The 18,474-nt window shown below is 33.6% G+C and overlaps 2 protein-coding genes across 2 annotated transcripts in view; both read left to right on the top strand.

Moving 5' to 3' along the window:
* The window catches only part of LOC133821893 (rust resistance kinase Lr10-like), a 39,418-nt gene extending 27,432 nt beyond the window's left edge, over nt 1-11,986 (top strand). The window contains exon 3 of the mRNA XM_062254058.1: nt 10,726-11,986. Coding sequence (XP_062110042.1) covers nt 10,726-11,804 — 1,079 coding nt within the window. The 3' untranslated portion in view covers nt 11,805-11,986. The remainder of the gene's footprint in view (nt 1-10,725) is intronic.
* A 1,634-nt stretch (nt 11,987-13,620) lies between these two features.
* Nucleotides 13,621-16,836, top strand: LOC133821890 (LEAF RUST 10 DISEASE-RESISTANCE LOCUS RECEPTOR-LIKE PROTEIN KINASE-like 2.3). The gene is made up of 3 exons (XM_062254055.1): nt 13,621-14,354; nt 14,511-14,552; nt 15,633-16,836. The coding sequence occupies exons 1-3, from the start codon at nt 13,622-13,624 to the stop codon at nt 16,715-16,717; spliced, it is 1,860 nt and encodes a 619-aa protein (XP_062110039.1). The 5' UTR covers nt 13,621; the 3' UTR covers nt 16,718-16,836.
* Nucleotides 16,837-18,474: the final 1,638 nt, after the last annotated feature.

The following is an 18,474-nucleotide window of genomic DNA, read 5'->3' as shown; positions in this document are numbered from 1 at the left end:
AAATCTGAAAATTTGTAAATAATGATGATATATGTTTTGGTATTATTACTTGTGTCCATATAGATGTAGGAGTGACATGGTTTGGGTTATAATAAACTTTTTATTCTTAATATTTAATGAGAATATTCATGTCAATCTACTAAAATAATATATTTAGTCATTAATTAAATAATATTTAAAAAAATAAAGAAGACCCGACAAAAAAAAAGAAAATAAAGAAGAAGAAATGCAATAGTCGCACCCTAAGAATAATAACTACTAAAGAAAATATATCCCTGGATATCTATGACAATTATTTCATTACTTATTCATCATCAAATGACCATTAAACCTAGCATTTCAATAATTAAAAAAGTTTATCAAATACCAAAACTAATTTTGTTTAGGGTATTTATCTTTTTTACTTTTCTCTAGGAAAAACGACACCACCTACTTTAAATATTCGTTTCGAGGAATAAGAAAAAATATAGATGCCAAACTTCTTTTTTTTTTTTTTTGTTCTTTTATACGTAAAAGATTAACTTATATAAAGATAGAATACAATCCATAATTTAATGACGGTGTGGTAAACAGTTATGTATGATTTTTGAATGATATAAGTTTATTACAGTAACCACTTGGACTCTCTTCAGGGCCGGCCCTGAGCTAAGGCGGGTTAGACCCGCGCCTAGTGTCCCCTTAGCCCAATGGTCCATTTTTTAAATAAATTATTTTAAAAATAACCATAAACTTTTAGAAACTTGGTAAAAAAAAAATCTTTAATTTTTAGGGTATGATTGGTTCGCGATTAGAAAACTGTATTTTTGAAAAATGGAATTCTGAAATGTAAATATGAATTTAGTGACTGAAAATATGTTTCTGAAAATGTGATTGGTTCAATGTCAGTAAACTGTTTTTGAGTTTTAAAAAACTGAATCTGTGATTGGGATTAAATTTGAAAATATAACAGAAACTGAATACGTGATTGGTTTAGCTGAAAGTAAAATTTAATTATATTGATAAATTAAAATTTAATAATAGTGCATTAATTAAATTCATAACAATATTGCATTGTCATTAACTTTGATTTTTTTTTATATTAAAGTTATATTTTTTTAGGGCATGATTGATTAATGATTTAAAAATTGTATTTTGAAAAAATATGATTCTGAAAAAAGAATCTAGATTTAGTGCTGAAAATATGTTTATGAAAATATGATTGAATGTATTATCCGTTAACTATTTTTGAGTGTTATAAAATTGAATAATTTTTTGGTAGAAAATCTAAAAATTGAATATGTAATATATATTTTTTATTTTTAGTATAATAATAATTGAAGTGAAAATATTTTTTTCTTTATTTGTTGTAATTTTTATTTGATCAATGATTTTTTTTTTAGCAAATATATTGTAAATTAGAATTAAATTATATTTTGTTATATGATTTTATAATTAATTATTTTATTAAATTTATATAGATAAAAATTTTAAAAAGTAGATTGAGTTGTAAAAAGGATAAAAGAAAAAAAATCAAGACTATAAGAAAAATAAAAAAAATTAGCAAGAAAAAAATATTTTTTAAAATAGTAAGATTATACTAAAAACATGAAATTTTCGTTTTCAAAATCCTTTATTAAAATTGAAGTTGTTTTTGGAATTAATTTTAAAAAATGTTTAACCAATCAAGTTTTATTTGTAGGTCCACAATTTTTAATTTTTGAAAACATAAAAACATTCTTGAATCCTATACCAATGATGCCAATTTTCCTAGGGCTAATAGTGGCCCTTATTCTCTTGTAGTGCACTGGGAACAATCCTGGATTTAGTAGAGCATCATATCATCATCAGACACACAGTGATGACAAATCTTTTGTCCTGGTGACCCACAAACCTCATCATCTTTACTAGTCGTTTCTTTTTCATGCACCAAAAGCTATATTCAAAGTCTTGTGTGCAACTTATGACATTTTTCAAGTCTCAGAAAAACGCGTAATAGTGTTATTATCAAACAACCATATATTTATTTGTTGGGTACATCTATTTCTACACAGTCAGAGACTACTCATACAATAATATCTGTTTTGCCGTATTGAGGGGTTCAAATGAACATTTTGAATAGACTTTGAAAAGCCAAATAATAGTCAACACCCAGAGTATGGAAAGGTTCTTAAATCTATATTCTCTTATCTAAAGTTCCAAGTCAAGCAGAAAAGCCTCTCCTTAATTAATGTGTTTTAAGTAGTAAAATTTCTGCTGTTTTGCATTAGAAATCTAACTTTTTGGGATGTTGTTGAAGATGGCTCCTATTCCTCTGCTTGTTTTCTTCTTTCTCACTAGTTCTCTGCTTCCAAGCTCAGCTGAAAAGAAGGAATACCATTATAAATGTCCACCATTCTCTTGTGGAGGTCTTGGCCAGATTCATTTCCCTTTTAACAACAAGACGAATCCTGAGTGTGGAGTGTTTACAGTGGATTGTTCACAAGAAAAATCGAAGATACAATTGAAAGAAGGAGGGTACTGGTACACAATTGAGGACATCTCTCAGGCAGATTCCATTGTTGTCAAGGAGACAACACTGTTAAGACACCTCTGTAACAGTCTTGTAATTGTATTAGTTCCAGTTGTTAGTTCTGTTATTTGTCTTAGGCTTTCTGTTAGAAGATTAGTTCTTTCAGTTGTATTCAGTTACTTACTTGTATATATACTCAGTTGTACTCATTTTTGGGAATTAATCAATAACAATCAACTTCTTCCAAATCGTTCTGTTTACAAGTTTCAATATGGTACCAGAGCCATAAAGCTTCTAAGCCGATCCTTCGTCTCACTTCGTCTTCTTGTCACCATGGCTGCTCAAGCTTCCACCTCGAAAGCTACAGTCAACTTCAAACATGCTCTATCCATCAAATTAAATGACAACAACTTCCTTCCATGGAAGCATCAAGTTCTCTCCACCGTCAAAGGACATCGTCTCACAAGTTTCTTTGACGAAGATTCTATTCCAGAGAAATATACCTCCACTGCAGATCGTGCCCTAAACAAGATTTCTACCACCTATCAAGATTGGGAAGCTCAAGATCAGCTCCTTCTTTCCTGGCTGCTTTCGTCCATGACTGAGCCAATCCTCACTCGAATGGTAGGGAATGACACCTCTGCTGCTCTTTGGGCTGCTCTTCACGAATTTTACACAGCTCAAACCAGAGCCAAAATTAGTCAATTCAAAACACAATTGCGGAATACAAAGAAAAACTCTCTTTCAATCAGTCAATACCTCCTCAAGATCAAGAATCTTGTTGATCTCTTGAATTCCATAGGTCACAAAATCACCCCCTCTGATCACATCGAAGCCATCTTCAATGGTTTGGGGAAAGAGTTCGAAGTCTTCATCACTTCAGTCAATACTCGGACCGAGGAGTACTCCGTAGCTGAAATCGAAGCTCTTCTCATGGCCCAGGACGCTCGCAACGACAAAAGCACTCAAGATCTTGATATTGTGGTTGGTGAGGCCAATCTTGCTGCTCACAATCCTGGCCTTCGCTCCTTCGGATACCCTCGAGGTGGCTACAATCAATTTCGAGGTGGCTATAATGGAGGATACCAACAGCAAATTCATGGTGCCAACTCACATGGTTTCTTTGATGGTGATTCCCGTGGTGGATACCCCAATAGAGGTGGACGACCTAGCAATCGCGGTGGCCGTTGGTCTTCTTCATCTTCCTGGCCTAGCAAACCGATGTGCCAACTTTGCCTAAAACAGGGACATACTGTTCTTCAGTGTTTCTATAGATTTGATAAATCTTATTATGGCCCTTCTAACACTTCTCCAGGCACTAGTACTCCTTCAAGCACATCTATGCAAGCCCTCATTGCAACCCCTGAGACTGTAGCAGACCAGAGCTGGTATCCCGATTCAGGAGCCACAAACCATCTCACGCCTGATGTCCACAACGTTCACAATGGGTCTGACTACCAAGGACAGGAGCAAATTCTTGTTGGTAATGGAACAGGTTTGGATATTCATCATGTTGGTTCTTCCACCTTTCTTCCCCCATCTCAAACTCATTCCCTTATTCTCCATAATGTTTTACATGTACCCTCCATTACCAAGAATCTACTTAGTGTTTCCCAATTTTCCAAAGATAATAATGTCTTCTTTGAATTTAATGCTGATTCTTGTTTTGTGAAGGATCAAACTACCAAGAAGACTCTTCTTACTGGGACTGTTAACCGTGGCCTTTATGTCTTAGATCACTCTCAAATTGATCTCAAGTCTTCATTTCCAAGTCTCAAGTCTGCTCTTCTAGGGCCTGTCTCAGTTCAACCATCGTGCCCACCTCAAGCTTTTGTTTCTGTTTCTACAAATCCATCTTTGTTTCAGCTTTGGCATGGTCGTTTAGGCCATCCATCTTCCAAAATTGTAAAGTCTATACTACAAAAATGTAATATTCATTCGATCAATAAAAATGTTTTTGAGTTTTGTCATGCTTGCTGTCTTGGAAAGTCTCATAAACTACCTTTTTCTAGCTCTGAAACTGTCCATACTAAGCCATTGCAGCTCATACATACGGACCTATGGGGTCCCTCACCAAATCCATCATCTTGTGGCTACACCTACTACATTAGCTTTGTTGATGCATTTAGTAGATATACTTGGTTGTACCTCTTAAGATCCAAATCTGAAGCATTTCAAACCTTTTTAGTCTTCAAAACCCAAGTAGAAAAACAATTTGACACACAAATTAAGGCCATTCAATCTGATGGTGGTGGTGAATTTCAGGCATTTGATCAATTTTTACAAGCCCATGGCATTTTACACAAACTGTCCTGCCCTCACACACATGAACAAAATGGAACTGTAGAAAGAAAACATAGACATTTGGTTGAATGTGGCCTGTCCCTTCTTGCCCATGCTTCCATGCCTCTAAAATTTTGGGATGAAGCCTTTAGAACTGCAGCTTATCTTATTAATCGATTACCTACACCTACTCTTAACTCTATCTCACCATTTGAGCTTCTTTTTCACAGGGCACCCAACTATAACAATTTAAAAGTGTTTGGCTGTGCTTGCTATCCAAACTTGCGCCCTTACAACAAAAATAAACTTCAGTTCAGGTCCACTAGGTGCACATTTCTGGGTTACAGCCTTGTTCACAAAGGCTACAAATGTCTAAGTCCAGAAGGTCGAATATACTTGTCTAGGGATGTTAGGTTTGATGAACATTCCTTTCCCTTTTCATCAAATGCCACTCAAAAAGCTTCAGCCCGAGTCCTCTCTTCAACCCCTGTTATTCTTCCTTCTGCTTCCCCACCAATTCTTCAAACTCCTACAACAACTGAGTCCTCTTCATCTCACAACTTGTATTCTCAGCCATCATCCTCTTCTAATGTCCCTTCTCACTCAATTTCAGAAACCACACTTAATCAACATGCTGCAATATCCACTTCTGATCCATCATCTCCAAGTGTTGATTCTAACCCTTTGGCTGCTCAGTCTGTTGTTGATGTTGCAGGTACCAATATAGCTTCAGCACCAGCCTCCGATTCTTCTATTGCTCCAGCTGCCATTGTTCCATCAACAACAAACACTCATGCTATGCAAACACGAGCCAAAAGTGGGATTCATAAACCAAAGGTGTTCCTCTCTACATTGGTTCCCACCTCATCCAAAGAAGCTCTAAAAGATGCCAACTGGACAGCAGCTATGAATGCAGAATTTCAAGCTCTCACCACCAACAAAACTTGGTCTCTTATCACTCTTCCAGAAGGTAGACAACCAGTAGGATGCAAGTGGATTTTTAAAGTTAAAGAGAATCCAGATGGCACTCTAAACAAGTATAAGGCACGGCTGGTAGCAAAAGGGGATGGAATATACATCAGCTGGACGTTAACAACGCATTTCTCAATGGGGATCTCATGGAAGATGTCTTTATGCAACAACCACCTGGTTTTGAAGATGCCAACTACCCTAATGCAGTTTGTAAACTTCACAAAGCCATTTATGGTCTAAAGCAGGCACCTAGGGCTTGGTTTGACAAATTAGCTTCCGCTCTACTCTCTCTTGGCTTTATTGCCTCCAAAGCTGACCATTCCATGTTCACTCGAGCTGCAAACAATCATCTGACCATTGTATTAGTGTATGTTGACGATATACTTATAACAGGCAGCTCTACGTTGTACACTACCTCACTTATTTCAGCTCTCAACAAGAACTTCTCACTGAAAGATTTGGGTGAGTTTAATTTTTTTCTTGGCATTGAAGTCAATCACACAGCTACTGGGATGCATCTTTCTCAAGCCAAGTACCTCAAAGACTTACTTGCACGAACAAAGTTTCAGTTTGCAAAGCCACACTCTACTCCAATGAATGCAGGCCTTAGATTATCTGCTTACAACAGTGATCCGGTTGAAAACCCTCAATTCTATCGCTCCATAGTTGGGGCCCTGCAATACCTCACTGTCACACGCCCAGAGATTTCATACAGTGTAAATAAGGTCTGCCAATTCATGCAAAATCCCTTACAAAGTCATTGGACAGCAGTGAAACGAATCCTAAGGTATCTCTCTGACACTATTGACTATGGTCTGCACTTACAAAAGTCTACCACACTTGATCTTGTTGGATTTTGTGATGCGGATTGGGCTGCGGATCCTGATGATAGAAGGTCCACAAGTGGCTTTTGTATCTTTCTTGGTCCTAATTTGATTGCCTGGAAGTCAAAGAAACAGCAGACTGTTTCGAGGTCCTCTACAGAAGCAGAATTTCGAAGTCTTGCAACTATAACAGCTGAACTCACTTGGGTTCAATCACTACTCAGTGAACTCAAAATTGGCTTGTCTCGTCCTCCTGTGGTCTGGTGTGATAACCTCAGCACAGTTTTGCTTACTGCTAATCCGGTTCTTCATGCTAGGACTAAGCATATTGAGCTTGACTTATACTTTGTTCAAGAGAAAGTTGCAAGCAAAATGCTGGAAGTCCGACATGTACCAGCATTTGATCAAATTGCAGATTGCTTTACCAAGGCCATTTCGAGCTCAAGGTTTCCTCTTCTTCGTGGCAAACTCACTGTTGAGTCTCTCTCAACCATGAGTTTGAGGGGGGCTGTTAAGACACCTCTGTAACAGTCTTGTAATTGTATTAGTTCCAGTTGTTAGTTCTGTTATTTGTCTTAGGCTTTCTGTTAGAAGATTAGTTCTTTCAGTTGTATTCAGTTACTTACTTGTATATATACTCAGTTGTACTCATTTTTGGGAATTAATCAATAACAATCAACTTCTTCCAAATCGTTCTGTTTACAAGTTTCAATAAACACTACTGTCTAAGTCGGATTCCATCAATGATTGTGAAATCATCAATAGTTTCTCTCTTCCCAGCTCTAAATCATCGCTCTTCTATTCCTATAACTTAACAGCTAAGAAACCATCAACGCTTTACAATTGCAGCCACAGTCTTGGCATTACTCCCTCGAAAGATTTTCATCAAACTAATTGCAGAGACTATGATTTCTACAGCAATTCTCGAAACATAAACTTCCCATTGGAACAACTATGTCCAATCGTCACGCTTCCATTTCTACTTCCACACCATGAACATCATCAACTTTCAATTGATTTCATTTTTCAAGTGCAAATAAGCCTTGATTGTTGGGCATGTCACTTGAGCGGAGGGAAATGCCACAATGAAAACGAAAATCGACTTCAGTGTTTAAATCCTCTGCTGCCATTGCCAAAAGGTATATGCATATTGGAAAACAAGCACAGATTTCATGTTTTTGTTCTCTTGCATTTTTAATTATTCTTCTGAATTTATATAACGTGTGTCATATTTGAATATTATTCCAGTTCCTTGCTTTCATAATTGCACGTGGCTTCATAAGTTAATTGTTAATTGTTGGGGATTAGGCCCTCACAACACAGCCAATATATTATATAAAGAATAGCAACAAAAGAAGAACAAGTAATAGACAATTAAACAAACCTAAAGTAATCAAAAGTAAAACACAAAAGAAAAAACATCAAGAATACTTGATTCACATACAACCAGTTTGGTTGATCCTACATCCAAGGCTAAGCAGCAATGCCTAAGTCAAATACACTATATCTGAAACTTGATTGCACCCACCAAGCTCTCAAGATTACAACAATACTCATCTAACTTCTCTTTAAAACACTCTCTCACTTGAGTATTACAATATAGTTCACTCTCTCAGCTAAAACTCTCAGAAATTAAATTATCTTAGGTTGATCAGGCCTAAAACTATATATAAGGCCGAGATACAAGAACTATAGAGCCAAACATAAACTAACAGTAACTAACAACAATCTCATGCAGATGCGACTAGAGAAAACGTAGATGCAACTGAAAACTGCAACCTACTGTGAGTTGTCATTTTACTAATATTTTGATTGTTTGAGGAAAGAAGTCACAATCTTCACAATTCTCTACCTTGACTTCTTATTCTGAAATATGATTAAGTGGATTAGACAATGCTGCCTTAGTTTTAGCTCTAAGGGATTCCCATCTTGATGCCAAGCAAGTTTAAGGCTGAAGCGAACTTGCTCACGGGTATGACCATAGTCATCATATCAGCTGGGTTGATCTCAGTGGATATCTTCACAATCTTGACAAGTTGTTTTGAGATAATATCCCTGAGAAAATGGAGATTAACATCTATGTGTTTCGTTCTTTCATGAAACACAGTATTCTTAGACAAATGTATTGCACTTTGTGAATCACAATGTACAATCACATGATCTTGTCTAAATCTCAGTCCAATTAGGTTAATATAAGAACTCTGGCATATTAGATCTACTCATCATACTTCTGATCATATCCATAAGAGTACAATTTCGTCTCTCAACAACTCCATTTTGTTAAGGATTACCAGGCATAGTGTATTATGCAATTATATCGGATTGCGACCCGGATTGCGATACAGTCAGGTCCGACGGATTTCTGGCCAGAAAATAGGTGTTTTATGAGTGTTTAATGAGTGGTTTTCATCGGAGGATCAAGAGGAATAAATTTATGGGGTTTGCATCGAGTAAAAGATTATATGCAAAAAAAAAAAACATAAAAAATTCGAGTAAAAGTATGTGTAATAGACGAATCTATACAAAATTAAAGCATGGTATATCTTTCACAAGCAATAATAAATGCATACAATAATGGAATTCAGAAAAATAACCATTAAATTAAGATATAACAATTTAACAATTTCGAAATTTAAGAAAAAATCCTAAAATTTTAAATACAAAATTCTTCATCATTATGTAATGAAATTAATCATATCATAAATGAGCACAAATATAATTTCGAGATAAACAAAATCCCTAATATTTTAGGAACTAACTATAAAAATTTAGACATAAAATAATAACGAAAATTATTTAAGGTTTATCAATGATTAATCTCAATTTAGATTAAACAAAAAAATTATAAGTCATAAATCGTATATAATTGGTAATCTGATACCACATTTAGATATTCATACAACATCTTATCAATATTAACGTAAATCAATTTCACTATATTGATCCCCGAAAAGACATTTGTATTGGAACACAATCACAAATGTTGGTGTCTCTCTCACTACTCTGATACAAGTGTTTTTGTTCACTTTCAAAACATACATTCTGATTTATTCTTCTCAACTGATACAACTTGTCATATGCAGTTCATTAAACTTTTGTCAGTCAATGCATTTAATTATGAGTATTGTCTAATATTAATCAACAAAGATTTTATATTATGAGTCCGGCCATTTTTATTTTGATAAATTCCAAGTCATCTACGCCTCTCCCTTGTTTTATTTCTTTATTAACTTAACCGACACATGTTTTTTTTCTTCATGAAGTTGTTTCAGGACCAAGCAAGAAACAAAAGTTGGGACTAGGACTAGGTAAGAGTCCTATTATATAGAATTTCTTATTCTTGTAGTTGTAGAAACATATCATCTAAGCTCAAAGCCTGGAAATTATATTAATTCATTATATTATCTTACAGTGATTAGTGTAATCTATTTAAAATACCTCGTATCACTCGATGCATTATCCTTTATTTATTTAATTCATTATATCTATGGATAATCTATTTAAAAACCAAACATTGAACATCAACAGAGCTACTTATCAATGGTACATGAGTGTGCTATTCTTAATTACACAATTATTTGAGAGTGATCAAACAAAGGAAACAAAAACCCTCACAATGAAGTAATAGCTATTTCATGTGTATTAGAGCTTTGGAAATATTTGAGACCTCTCAAGTATTAATTTATTCTATTTTGGAGAGAGATGTGCTACAGTTAACCTCTTATTTTAATCTTTTAGTTAACTTTTGGTCCAAAAAATATATGTTGGAGTGTATTTTTTTTATTTTTTTTTACATGGCAGTATTCATTGTAGTTACCGCATTCTTCCTACAAATTTTAAAAAGAAAGCCGAATAGTTTGTAGTGCCAAAAATATAATTCCTGATATTTCCTAATATTCTAGTTTACCACGAGTATTTGAAATAATATAAGGCTGTTTTCGGCACTATGCTATTTGGAATTTTTCTAAATTTTACAGGAAGAATGCTGTAACTATAACTAATACCTACATGAAAAAAAATTGGAAAAAAATATTCTGGCATGTGTTTTTGGGAGTGAAAGTTGCCTAAGAGGTTGAAATAGAAAATTATTGCTAGCACTCCTCTTTTAGGTAGTATTTGAAGTGTGAGTTCATCATTTTTCTTTCATTCTTATTTCAGCAGTTGCTTTTGGTGGAATTGGGACACTTGTGGTTATGTTGATCTACTGCTTTAGGAAGAAACATAATCATGCTCATCAAAGTACTGAGGCGTTCCTAAAGAATTATGGTCCCCTTCAAATTAGAAGATACAGTTATTCGAATATTAAGAAAATGACAAACTCATTCAAAGAAAAACTAGGCCAAGGAGGCTTTGGTAGTGTTTACAAAGGAAAATTACATGATGGACATCTTGTTGCAGTGAAGATGTTAAACGAATTGAAAGCCAATGATGGAGGAGACTTTATTAATGAGGTCGCAACAATCAGCAGAACTTCCCATGTCAACGTTGTCAGATTGTTAGGATTTTGTTTTGAAGGTGCTAAAAAGGCTCTCATCTATGAGTTCATGCCTAATGGTTCTCTAGAAAAATTTGTATACAATGAAAATAAAACTGAAGAAAGTTATCAATTGGATTGGGAAACATACTATCAAATTTCACTTGGCACTGCTAGAGGACTAGAGTATTTGCATCGAGGTTGCAACAGACGGATTTTACATTTTCACATTAAACCTCATAACATTCTTCTTGATACAGACTTTGTGCCCAAAATATCAGATTTTGGCCTAGCCAAAATTTGCACAAGGAAAGATAGTCTAGTTTCAATGTTGGGTCCAAGAGGTACTGTTGGGTATATTGCTCCAGAAGTTTTCTCTAGAAACTTTGGAGGGGTTTCCCACAAGTCTGATGTCTATAGTTATGGAATGATGGTTCTAGAAATGGTGGGAGGAAGAAAAAATGTCAATATTAGAGTTGATAACAGCAGTGAATTATATTTTCCGCAATGGATCTACAAGCGCCTTGAACTTAAAGAACTAGGACTCAAGAGAATTATAAGTGAAGAAGACAATGCAAAATCGAGGAAGATGATTATGACGAGCTTATGGTGCATACAGACTAATCCCTCAAGTCGACCAACAATGAGTAGAGTCATAGAAATGTTGGAAGGTAGCCTTGCCTCCTTAAAAATACCACCTAAGCCTTTCTTGTCCTCCCCACCAAGATCACCACCATCAGAGTCTTCTAACATACTTATATGAGTAAAACATTTCAAACATATTTGGATTGTATACAAATAATGTATGAATTGAAGAACTTTAAATTTAAAGAGCAAACTCCCTAGCATAGTTATTCGGGAAAATTTCAATTTTTTCTCCAAGTGTTTTTATTTGGGCCAAAATGTTATAGTTTATTGTTTTTTATTTAGCTATATCACATGTCCCAATAACTATAAAAACATGACTTCAATTGTACAAGAGTAACACTTGAGTTGACTATAATGACCTCATCTCTCTCCTTTTTCCTACCAAGCACATTTTTGGTCCTAATTTTAAATTTGTTTCTTCTAGAGCTTGGTTTCCTCTGTCCAATCTCATGGATAAACAATAATATATTACATATAGAGGAAACAAAATAGATTTTTTGAAAACTACCTACTTTTTTTCCTTCATTAGTCATAAATAATCACGTATTTTATTTTTAAAATCAAAACGTACCCACAATTAGAGACAAAGTAACAAAAATATTGGTTTATATTTTTAGGCTTATGGTTAACATTTATGAATGTGTGGTTTACATTTTTTTTATTTGTAGTTTACATTTTAAATAGTTGTGGTTTACATTTCATAGTCTAGAAATAGTAAATTAGGTATTGTGATTAGAAAAGTAGGGTGTTAAAAATTAATTTTAAAATTTTTGGTAAAAGTAGAAGGGGCTAATTAAATTTGGGGTACAACATGTATTTTCTTCAAAAAAGAAAATCCTAATCTAAAAAAACAAGATTCTCATCAAATAGTATGCACAATTATCCATGAACAACAGCCATAGATTAATGACACTCTTGGAAAATTGGAAATTTTTTTTGTAATATCCTTCAAAGCTCATGGCTTAAAAAAATCAAGGATAGCTTAAAAAATACAAAAATCACGGAAAATAACCAATCCAAATCACGGTATGTATCTTTTTTACTTTTCTCCAGGACAAACACCACTATCTACTTTAAATTTCATTTCGAGGAATAAGAAAAAATATAGAAGCCAAAACATCAATTATTTTTTGTTCTTTTTATATATAAAAGATTAACATATATAAGAATAGAATACAATTCATAATTTAAAAACGGTGCAGGAAACAGTTATGTATGATTTCTAAATGATATAAGTTTATTACATTAACCACTTAAATTCTTTTCAGGGCCGGCTTTGAGCTAAGGCGGGCTAGGCCCACGCCTAGGGTCTCCTTAGCTCAAGGGTCCATTTTTTAAATAAATTATTTTGAAAAATACCATAAATAAAAAAAAATTAATCTTTAATATTTTCTAGTGCTAATCATATTCACCACCGGCCCTTATTCTCTTGTAGTGCATTGGGAACAATACTGGATTTAGTAGAGCATCATATCATCATCAGACACACAGTGATGACAAATCTTTTGTCCTGGTGACCCACAAACCTTATCATCTTTACTAGTCGTTTCTTTTTCCTGCACCAAAAGCTATATTCAAAGTCTTGTGTGCAACTTATGACATTTTTCAAGTCTGAGAAAAACGCGTAATAACGTTATTATCAAACAACCATACATTTATTCGCTGGTGTACATCTATTTCTACACAGTCGGAGACTACTCGTACAATAATATCTGTTTTGCCGTATTGAGGGGTTCGAATGAACATTTTGAATAGACTTTGAAAAGCCAAATAATAGTGAACACCCACAGTATGGGAAGGTTCTTAAATCTATATTCTCTTATCTAAAGTTCCAAGTCAACAACCAAGTCATTCGGAAAAGCCTCTCCTTAATTAATGTGTTTTAAATAGTAAAATTTCTGCTGTTTTGCATTAGAAATCTAACATTTTTGGATGTTGTTGAAGATGGCTCCTATTCCTCTGTTTATTTTCTTCTTTCTCACCCATTCTCTGCCTCCAAGCTCCGCTGAAGACAAGGAACAACCTTATAAATGTCCACCATTCTCTTGTGGAAAATTTGGGCTGATTCAATTCCCTTTTAACAGTATGAAGAGCCCTGGATGTGGAGTGTTCTCATTGGATTGTTCAGAGAATAAAACCAAGATTCAACTGAAAGAAGGAGGACACTGGTATGGTGTCAAGAGCTTCTCCCAGGCAGATTCCATTGTCGTCAGCGAGACAATATCACTATCTCATTCGGATATCATCGATGAGTGTAAAACTATCGATATTTTCTCTCTTCCCAGCCCCAAATCAACGCTCTTCCAGTTCTATAATCTAACAGTTAAGAATTCATCAACGTTCTACAATTGCAGTCACAGTGACAGTCGTGTCGTTACTCCGCCGAAAGATTTTCATCAAACTAAGTGCGGAGAGCACGATTTCTACAGCAATCCCCGAAACATAAGTTTTCCATTCGAACAACAATGTCAAGTTGTCACGATTCCTTTTCCACTCCAACATCATGAACACCCCACCACACAAACAAGAAAAGTTTCAGTTGATTTCAATTTTCAAGTGCAACCTAGCCATGCTTGTTGGACATGTCACCTTAATCGAGGGAAATGCCATAATACTAACGAAAATCAATTTCAGTGTTTAGATGATCTGGTGACACTGCGAAAAGGTGTCATATATATCAATATTATTCCACAGTCTTCTTTCCTTTCTTTCATACATGCACGTGGCTTCATATGCTGATGTTAGTCAATATGATTTTATATCATGAGTAGTTATGAGATTATGTAACTAACACATATTTTCTTGACGAATGTTGTTTCAGGACATGATGAGAAGAAAAAGCCAAAGTTAGGACTAGGACTTGGTAAGAGCTCTTTTCGATTGAATTTCTGATTCATGTAGATAGTATAGTATATATAAGGTTAGGGAGGGACTTAGCTTATATTAAACTAGTTGGGTTGGGCGTCTTTGTCAGAAAGCACACATTTCTGCTTCAACTAGACTTCTATAGATACTAAGCCTACAAACAAGAGATCACTAAAATTAAATGGACTAAATCAGCAAATAACTATTTATCAACCCATATATTATAAAACATTAAAATAAATAATGTAACCCCAAATAAAAATCAAACAGTAGATACATATCATCTAAGCTCAAAGCTTCGAAATTATATTAATTCATTATATTATATATCTTACAGTGATTAGTGTAATCTATTTAAAATACCTCAAATCACTGGGTGCATTATCCTTTCTTTTTTATTTGTTTATTTCATTATATCTATGGATAATCTATTTAAAAACCAAACCTTAAAAACATCAACAGAGCTACTTATCGATGGTACACATGAGTGTCCGATTCTTAATTACACAATTATTTGAGTGATTAAACAAAGGAAACAAAAACCCTCACAATGAAGTAATAGCTATTTCATGTGTATTAGAGCTTTGGAAATATTTGAGACCTCTCAAGTAATAATTTATTCTATTTTGGGAAGAGGGGTGATACGGTTTACCTCCTATTTCAATATCTTCGTCAACTTCAGGCCCAAAAAATACATGTTGGAGTATATTTTTTCTATTTTTTTTTTCACATGGAGTGTTCATTGTAGTTACTGCATTCTTCCTGCAAATTTTAAAAAAAAATCTTAATAGTTTGCAGTGCCAAAAACATAATTCCTGATATTTCCTAATATTCTAGTTTACCACGCGTGTTTGAAATAATATAAGCATGTTTTCGACACTATAAACTATTTTGAATTTTTCTAAAATTTGCAGGAAGGATGAAACATAAAAAAAAATTGGAAAAAAAAATATTCCGCCATGTGTTTTTGGGAGTGAAAGTTGACTAAGAGGTTGAAATAGAAGGTTGTTACTAGCACTCATCTTTTGGGTAATATTTGCAGTTTGGGTCTATCATTTTTCTTTCTTTCGTATTGCAGCGGTTGCTTTGGGTGGAATTGGGACACTTGTGGTTATGTTGATCTACTACTTTAGAAAGAAACATAATCATGCTCATCAAAGTATTGAGACATTCCTAAAGAACTGTGGTCCCCTTCATATTAGAAGATACAATTATTCGAATATTAAGAAAATGACAAACTCATTCAAAGAAAAACTAGGCCAAGGAGGCTTTGGTAGTGTTTACAAAGGAAAATTACATGATGGACATCTTGTTGCAGTGAAGATGTTAAACGAATTGAAAGCCAATGATGGAGGAGACTTTATTAACGAGGTCGCAGCAATCAGCAGAACTTCCCATGTCAATGTTGTCAGATTGTTAGGATTTTGTTTTGAGGATGCTAAAAAGGCTCTCATCTATGAGTTCATGCCTAATGGTTCTCTTGAAAAATTTGTATACGATGAAAATGAAACTGAAGAAAGTTATCAATTGGATTGGGAAACATACTATCAAATTTCACTTGGCACTGCTAGAGGACTAGAATATTTGCATCGAGGTTGCAACACACGGATTTTACATTTTGACATTAAACCCCATAACATCCTTCTTGATGCAGACTTTGTGCCCAAAATATCAGATTTTGGCCTAGCCAAAATCTGCACAAGGAAAGATAGTGTAGTTTCAATGTTGGGTCCAAGAGGTACTATTGGGTATATTGCTCCAGAAGTTTTCTCTAGAAACTTTGGAGGGGTTTCCCACAAGTCTGATGTCTATAGTTATGGAATGATGGTTTTAGAAATGGTGGGAGGAAGAAAAAATGTCAATATTAGAGATTATAATAGCAGTGAATTATATTTTCCACAATGGATCTATGAGCGCCTTGAGCTTAAAGAACTAGGACTCAAGAGAATTATAAGTGAAGAAGACAATGCAAAATCGAGGAAGATGATTATGACGAGCTTGTGGTGCATACAGACTGATCCCTCAAGCCGACCAACAATGAGTAGAGTCATAGAAATGTTGGAAGGTAGCCTTGACTCCTTGAAAGTACCACCTAAGCCTTTCTTGTCCTCCCCGCCAAGATCATCACCCTCTGATTCTTCTAACATACTTATATCTCTGTGAGTATAACATTTCAAACATATTTGGATTTTATACAAAAACTGTATTAATTGAAGAACATATTTAAAGAGCAAATTGTCTCGCACAAGTTCTCGGGAAAATTTCAATTTTTTCCCCAAATGTTTTTATTTGGGCCAAAATGTTATGGTGCTGATGAGTAACACTTAAAAAATAGTTTTTTTATTTAATTAATTAAATATAAAAAAAGCTTTTGGTAACTCTATTTTCATTTATTATTTTCTAAAATTTTAATTAAAATTAATTAAATTTTGAAAATAGAATTTTTTTTCACTTTCAAATTTTTTTAAAACTATTTTCGAATTTTTTCTTGTTCAAATCAACACCTTATTTTATATTTTTAAACAAAAAATAAAAAATAAATGTTATCAAAAGCATTTATTATTTTTTATTTTTATAAACAAAAAAACAAAAATAGTTACAAAACATATTTTTAAAATAGAGAAACAAAAATAAAAAATAATATTTTTATTTTTGTGTTTAAGAAAATAAAAAATAAAAATTTTACCAAACACAACCTATAATTTATTGTTTTTATTTAGCTATATCACATGTCTTGATAATTATAAAAGCGGTACTAGTTACCACGTTTCCCTCCCCCAATGCATTTGCTTTTTTTATTGGTGCTTAACATGAAATTTTTTTCTTAATATAATTGTTTTGTGGGACATGAAAAGTATTATAGAATGCTATAGGTATTTTTTTTAGGTATTTTTTTTAATTTATTCACTTTTAGGAGACGTGAATCGTATTAAAAAAAAGATCCGGCCACATATCACATCCTTCATGTTAAAAAAAGGACACACTTTGCGGGAATACTAAATGTCTCTCTGATTATACCAAAAGTGTCACACATAGTTTAAAAACAAAACAATCTATTTTCTTCCTTCTATAAATTCAGCACTAAACTATCTTTCTAAACACAATTAATTATAATCAAATAAAATTTAAAATTTTGATTTTATAAATTAAATAATTTAATTAAAAAATAAAATAATTTTTAATTTAAATTAATAAATAAATGAATTAAATATATAATAAAATTAATTAAAATATAAAAAAAAGTGATTTATAGAATTTGAAATAAAAAAAATAGTTTTCATGTTCCATTTGAGGGACATTTTTTTTACGACTATAGATATAATACACACTTTGAGGGGAATTTTTCACAACTATAGATATAATAATATGCGCAAGTAAGACATGAGAAAGATTTAATGTCACCAATTATACATTTTTATCCAATATGTTTTTCATTATTCTACATTAGCTTATCCTAAATTGCTTCAAACTACCTTGGATTATAAATTTTAATCTCATGTAAAGAAGCCAAACAAACAAATGCAACTTTAAAAAGTTGGATTATATTGTATGGTCAGGGATGGAAATGGGGAGGGTAATTGGCAGGGGTGCTCCCTCCGCCCCCATCATCATTTATCATTTTAATCCCCATCCCCGCCCATATCCCCGCATATTCCTCGTCGGGGATGGGGTGAAGAATACGCATTGGGGTGGGGAATCCCCGCAGGTACCCATTTATTCAAAAATAAAATAAACAAAAATAGATTACATAAAATTAATATATATTACACTATATTAATCACTCAAAATATTAAATATGTACAAAATAAAATTGAAAATCTGTAAAATTTTACTAATATTCTACAAAATCACATAACATTGGGGGTTTGAAAATGACCACATCCCTACACCGTTCCCCATTTAGGCGGGGAATCCCAGCC

The sequence above is a fragment of the Humulus lupulus genome, chromosome 3 (genome assembly GCF_963169125.1).
Source record: "Humulus lupulus chromosome 3, drHumLupu1.1, whole genome shotgun sequence".
Classification (NCBI taxonomy): domain Eukaryota; kingdom Viridiplantae; phylum Streptophyta; class Magnoliopsida; order Rosales; family Cannabaceae; genus Humulus; species Humulus lupulus.
This window is presented reverse-complemented; position numbering and strand designations above follow the sequence as displayed.

Coding starts and splice junctions, on each gene's coding strand:
- LOC133821890 (XM_062254055.1), top strand. CDS start 13,622: ATGTTGTTGAAGATGGCTCCTATTCCTCTGTTTATTTTCTTCTTTCTC. Junction 14,355..14,510: donor TCTGGTGACACTGCGAAAAG/GTGTCATATATA, acceptor ATGTTGTTTCAG/GACATGATGAGAAGAAAAAG. Junction 14,553..15,632: donor AAAGTTAGGACTAGGACTTG/GTAAGAGCTCTT, acceptor TTCGTATTGCAG/CGGTTGCTTTGGGTGGAATT.